This window comes from Centruroides sculpturatus, unplaced genomic scaffold (genome assembly GCF_000671375.1).
Source record: "Centruroides sculpturatus isolate CEXI.00-Female unplaced genomic scaffold, Cexi_2.0 scaffold855, whole genome shotgun sequence".
Lineage (NCBI taxonomy): Eukaryota > Metazoa > Arthropoda > Arachnida > Scorpiones > Buthidae > Centruroides > Centruroides sculpturatus.
Window position 1 is genome coordinate 350,441 of NW_019385080.1, and position 6,556 is coordinate 356,996.

The 6,556-nt window shown below is 26.7% G+C and overlaps 1 protein-coding gene across 1 annotated transcript in view; it reads right to left on the bottom strand.

Moving 5' to 3' along the window:
• The window catches only part of LOC111634360 (collagen alpha-3(IV) chain-like), a 29,360-nt gene continuing 22,804 nt past the window's right edge, over positions 1–6,556 (bottom strand). The window contains exons 5-7 of the mRNA XM_023379117.1: positions 1,299–1,504; positions 1,128–1,214; positions 1–1,033 (exon numbers count right to left, since the gene is read on the bottom strand). Of these exons, the coding sequence (XP_023234885.1) occupies positions 737–1,033; positions 1,128–1,214; positions 1,299–1,504 (590 nt within the window). The 3' untranslated portion in view covers positions 1–736. The remainder of the gene's footprint in view (positions 1,034–1,127; positions 1,215–1,298; positions 1,505–6,556) is intronic.

The following is a 6,556-nucleotide window of genomic DNA, read 5'->3' on the forward strand; positions in this document are numbered from 1 at the left end:
TAATTTTAAAATAGTTTTTATTGTTTAAATTAATTGAAGATCCAATTTTACAACTTTAAATTATTTTAGTATTTGTTTCATCATATGAAACAGATGTTATCAAAGTTCAGTGTTATCTGTTCACAACTGGCAGTGACAGAGCTAAGTACAGTATTTAAATAATAATATTGAAGTTTAAATGCTTTACATACACTGAAATGCAATGAATAAAGCTAATTATTATATTCATTATTGCAACCAAATTACTTTTTCTTATAAGAAAAAAATAGCATTATTTATTTAACTTAACATAGAAATTTCTGAGCACATGGAAACCAACGACACATACATGCATATGTATATACAAAATAGTGCTAAAATTTGAAGCGTTTAAAATGAAATGCCATATTATTTTTGAACAGAGTTAACAAAGTAATCAACACCATAAAAATGAGTAACAATGATTTTAAACTGCTCACAGTTATGCTTTACAAAAAAAAAAAAAAAATCACTATAAAAATTTAGAATTAATTTAGAAATATGAAATCTGTTTACAAAATCTAAACAGAAAATATTTCCAGTATATCTGTTAATTTTTAAAAATCACTATTTATATTAATTTGTTTTAAAAGTATTGATACTTATTCAAATTCAGATAAATATATATTTGCACTAATTATGCACTCTTCAGGTTATCTTTCAGCAAAACTTCTATAACTTCATGAATTTTCTTGAATGAATCTTTTTAAAAATTAGACTAGTTCACTCGGGGAATAAAATCAATAGTGGGTATATAAGATGTATACTGTCTCATACACACTTGACATCTTGATATACGATTATGGATATTACCAGCTTTAAGTGTATCTGGTTCAGGTTTCTTGAACTGGTTTCGATTTTCAATAGTTGCTAACCAGAAACTAGTTGCTGTGTGATAATATTGGCAACGTCCATGTCCATGACATTCTATAAATGGTGTAGTGTTAAATTCTTCTAAACAAGAACCAGGTGATGATAAGGATTGTCCACTTCCCTCTGATCCTGAATCAGTATTCTTGTTGATTAAGAAGAAAAAAACAAAAAAAAAAAAAAATAGAAAGTTACTATCATTTATTAAATATAAAATTGAAACACTATAATATATTTACCATGATAAAACTGTAACCAATCCAGATACCATTCCATCCTTCTGGACAATCTGGAATATCCATAGTTTGACTGTGAACTGCAATCACCTAGAAAAAAATATATAAAAAATTTAAGAACTAAGAAGTTTGGTAGAACTGATATAATGTAATAGCTTCAAGTTGATTGACTACCTTAGTTGGAGCTTCACAAACTACACAACGACTGATATATTTTCGTATCTTTATTCCAGTAATTGGTTTCATATCCATTGGCATTGGTTCAGAAGTGCTTAACCAATAACTGAAATCATTTCTTGATGCAGAATTACATACATTATTTAAGTTACAGAATAAAAATGGCATTGTACTGAAACGTTGAAGACAACTTCCAGCTCGACCTATAGTAAAACAGGAAATCAAATTATGGTAGTGAAAAAATTATGTTTTATGAAGTTTAAACAATAAAAAAATTAAACTTTTAGAACTCTTAGATTAAATATGGTTTCTTTATGCATGTGTGCATTTATGTGTTTATTTATTTTATTCTAAAAATTAATAAATTTAAAAATGGTGAAAGCAGACTAGCATTTGTTGCACATAGGACTAATACCAGGGCAAATGGTAATATTTGTATATATCTATTCAGAGGTATCACAAATATATTTGATAAGTTGGATGGCCAAGCAGTTGGAAGGTCAAGCTTAGTGTTCAGGGATTCCAGGATTGAATCTGAATGAGTCAAAATGAATCCCAGGAATTTTTTGGGTGATAGTCCATCCAGATATGTCAGGCCCCTTCCCATACCACCCAACCACTTCACTGTGGGCTTGCCAAACCAATAAAGAACTTGCTAAAAAAAAGGCCTTAGTATCCACAGGGTGGAAAGAGTTAAAATAAAGAATTGAAAATGATATAAAATTAGGATTTTTATTGTATATATATCATATCAGAAACAACATTTACTAATTTTTAGTTCTTATCTGAAACTATTGAAGTTATTATATTAATAAAATTGAAGACAGTCTGTCCAATAAAGGACCACCATTTATTATTTCTGTGTTCCAGACAATACACATTCTTGGCAACAGACCTTTCCTTTTAGGCTACTTGTTGCCAGAAGTTTAAAAAGTCCTTTTAAAAACACAAAAATATATCCAATTAAAATTACAAAAAATTTCTAAAAAAGGAACTGGTGACATTCAGACGTCTTTCTTGCATCCATCATACCTTCGTTTGGGGTGATATTGCTTTTATCTACTAAAAAGAAGCACTGGAATATGTAGATTTAATGAAAGCTGCCCCGTGGTGACAATACCTGTAGATTTTCATCTGTAAATTTTTTCGTCCGATGAAGATTATTTTTTAATAAAATTGAAGACAGTCTGCCCAATAAAGGACCACCATTTATTATTTCCATGTTCCAGACAATACACATTCTTGGCAACAGACCTTTCCTTTTAGGCTACTTGAATTTTATTAAAAAATAATCTCCATCGGATGAAAAAATTTACAGAAAAAATATTCATAAGTTAATATTTGTAATTTTAAATGAAATACCTCAAACTTTTGTATGCAATTTTATAAGGCTGGTCTAGAGATAAAATTTATCACATCTTAAATATACTTTACAAAATTAAAGAATGTAACTTCATTGTAAGTTAAGATATAAATTCATTTTAGCATTTTAATTATATAATTAAAATATTAAGAGTTAATTATAAAATAAAAAACTTATGTATGCTAATTAACATGATAATTAGTTTAAATTTATTAATATTTTTCAAACTTTAGTAATGTAAATATTTCAAATACTTATATTTATGTGCATTTAAATGTTTCTTTGATAAAAAACAGATAAAAAAACAAAAAATTTGTTTAAAAGAGTGTAGAAAGAATCTCAAAGAATCTGTTCTATTCACCTGAAGAAAATTTTATTTATTCATAGTTCTTGTGAATTTTGTTAATTTTCTCTCATATATTTCTATTTGCTAGTAAGGGCAGTATTATTCCTTGTGGTTATTTTTATTGAAATATTAATGTGCATATTCTTATTCATATTGTATTCTTTCTCATTCTTTAAAAATTTTATTCCTCATTTAATAAATAAAAAGTAATGAAATTTTACTCAATAATAAAATTTTTCCCAAAAACAAATTTTCAGAAGACCCACATGATGTAGTTAGCAACTTATAACAACAAACTCAAACTCAAAAAATATATTGTAATCAAATTTGTGTGTAAAATTTGAAAAATGAGAATTTTATAAGGATTTATGAGAATTATATGTTTAGTAAGAAAAATTTATAACATTACAAATATTATTTTTTTATCAAATTTCATTTCATTTCTTCACATAAGGAGTATACTATTCATGTGCATAAATAAGATTTATACTATTGTGATATTACATACATTTAATATTTTTTATTTATTAATAAAAATTAAAAATTGATCATAAAAGTTATAATTTTTGTACTATTTCCATTTTTTAAAGTAATTACATAATAAAAAAATATAAAAACTTTTAAGAAAAGTCTCAGTTAATCAAATTTTTGAATTGTTCTAGTTATTTGGAAATAAATTAATTTTGAAATTATTTTGTATTTTTTATAGATATTGAATATATATTTTTGAACATTCAAAACACCTTTAAGCCCATTGTAACAAATATTTTTATATACAAGTACTCATATAGTATTTCTATACTAAAAAACTAAGTACTGTATCTGAATTTTCAATTACATTAATTTCAATTATTGCTTCTTGATAGTTTCATCAAATACTCTGACTTATACTGGATATTTGCTTTGCGAAAAGTATTTCAAATATAAATATTAACTGAATTAATAAATGCACCTTTAACAGTGAGTGAAATTAAAGGAATGCTAACATTTGTGATCTAGTTAATGTTCCTTTAATTTCATCTACTGTTAAAGATACTGTATATTGATAAATTCAGAAAATCAACTACATTGGCTAGTTCATTCCTGTAAATGCCAGTATTTGGTATTTGTATTTGAAATACTTTTTGTAGTATTTTACTTTGCCAGTCTTGCTACTAGATTATTGTTTCTATACAGAGACAAGTCTTGATAGATATAATGTAAGTTATAGCTTTACAGACAAATTTGTTTGATTTATTATTTTATTTTTACTTATCAATTTTTATAATTTACATATTTTAATAACAAATTTTTAATTGTTTTGAAATTAATTCTCATTGTGTGATAATTATAAAATTAAAATATCAAACAAATATTTCTGCTAATTAACTTATTATAAAATAATTTTATTTAATAAGTTTATTTAAATAAATTTATTCACTCAATCAAATTTATTTTCAAGACAAAAGATAAAAGATAAAAAATATATATACATAAAGAAATAGTGCTTTAAATATTTGAAGTTTATTATGATCTTTAATATTCTTATTCAATATATTTAATACATATCTTGTTGATAGGATTGTTACTGACATTAAAAATAATATAATGTTTATTTACATTGTATTTGTTTTTAAACATATACTGTATATATTCATCCAATAAATCTTTAATTTTTTATTACCTTAAACTTTGAACTTTAAAAATTTCCCAAAATTTACTTTAAAAAAAAAATTAACTTAGGACAGTTCTTTTCTGTAAGAATTGCAAATGAGTAAATCCTAAATATCAAATAATTTTAAACCTCTTGATATTCTATTTAATATTTACAAATGGAATTTAATAGACAATTATTTCTGTTTGGGTAATTTAATCTTTTGGCCTAACAAATATTTCTTTTACTAAACATGTTGTAATGATTCACCACTGCTGTATAACATTAAATATTTACTTTTATCATTTTATAAGATTAATTAGGATTTAGTCAATTAAAAGCATGATGACACTCATCTTAATACTTCTAAATATAAAATTATTATTAATTTTCAAATCTTTTTTATAAAATTGAATAGAATTTTTCAGTTTTAATTCAATGTTATAAAAAGTTAGAAATCAGTGTTATTGAGGGATAGATTAACTACATTTTTAATTGTCATTGTCACAATATGATGTTGAATTTTTATTTTTAATAAAAGCTACCAATAAAAATAATCTAAATTATATAAAATTTTTTATTGTTCTATAAAGACTATTATATCCTAAGTTTGATAAGTTTGAAGAAAATACATGATTTAATACATGAAAATTTAAAGCTCCTACATTTGTCTTAGAAAAAAGGTTGCATGGTTATATCTCCTCCCTAATGGATAGCAGTGTTCTGGTAGCACAAGATCCTACAATAGTAGTTAAAGAGTTGCAAGATATAGCTCTGATGGATGAGGAAGTGGGAACAGTATTAGATTATGAGAGTTTATACCCTTCAATTAAAATTGAGTCTTGTTTGGAAACGTTAATGGTGTTCTTGTTTAAAGAAAACCAAGAGTTGATACACCACAAGAACGAGGTTTTAGAGATGGCTAACCTTGTATGCTGTGAAATCCTTCTTTGGCTTTGAAGGCCAAACGTACAAACAAAACAGGGGAGTTCCTATGAGAAGCCCAATATCGGGGCTTCTATGCGAATTGGTGGTAAGAAAAATAGAGGAAAAGGTTGTGCATAGCTTCAGAAATGATATTGTTTACTTCAAGAGATATGTCGACGATATCTTTATACTATGGAAAAATAATCGAGAAAGCAGTAATTTTATAGAAAGAATCAACGATAACAAAGACGGCCTAAACCTGAAGCTAGAGCAAAAAAGTTCCATAGTGATACACTTCTTGGATATCAATATCATCTTTAACAAAGGGCATTTATCTACTAGTGTGTATACTAAACCAACACATAGCCCACTCTACATTCCTGCGCAGTCCAATGATCCATTTCGTTATAAATTAGAGCTTTTTGTGTCTTAGTTAGAAGGGCTTTTCTATATTGCAATAACATTATGGACAGAAATAAAGAAATGAAAAGAATTATGCAGATAGCAGAAACCTTGGGTTACAGGAGAAACATAATCGCCGGCATTATTAGAAAATTTGAGATAGGCGAACAAGGGCCTCAAAACAAAAACCTAGTAAATACACAAAGTGTACATTCAACAAAAATGTAAGAACCATCATGAAGGAGATTGCGGACAGTAAAGGATCAACGTTGATCATAAAACGAGCTCCGAATCTGTACAAGATTCTAAGAAATGATAAAGGGGATATCAAAAAGGAAGATAAAGCAGGAGTTTATAGGATCCCGTACGAGAACCAGCAGTTAGGAATAGAAAAGGAGTACATAGGAGTTACAACGAGAAACCTAGGAATAAGGGTCAAAGAGCATAAATACGATATTAGAAAAAGATCTAACGCAACAGTTCTGGCCCAGATGGCTCAGGCCCAAGGATCCGTAGTTAGATGGGAGGATGCGGAAATCATCAAGCAAGTGCACTCCCCAACTTTAGCGAAAACTGCTGAAAAA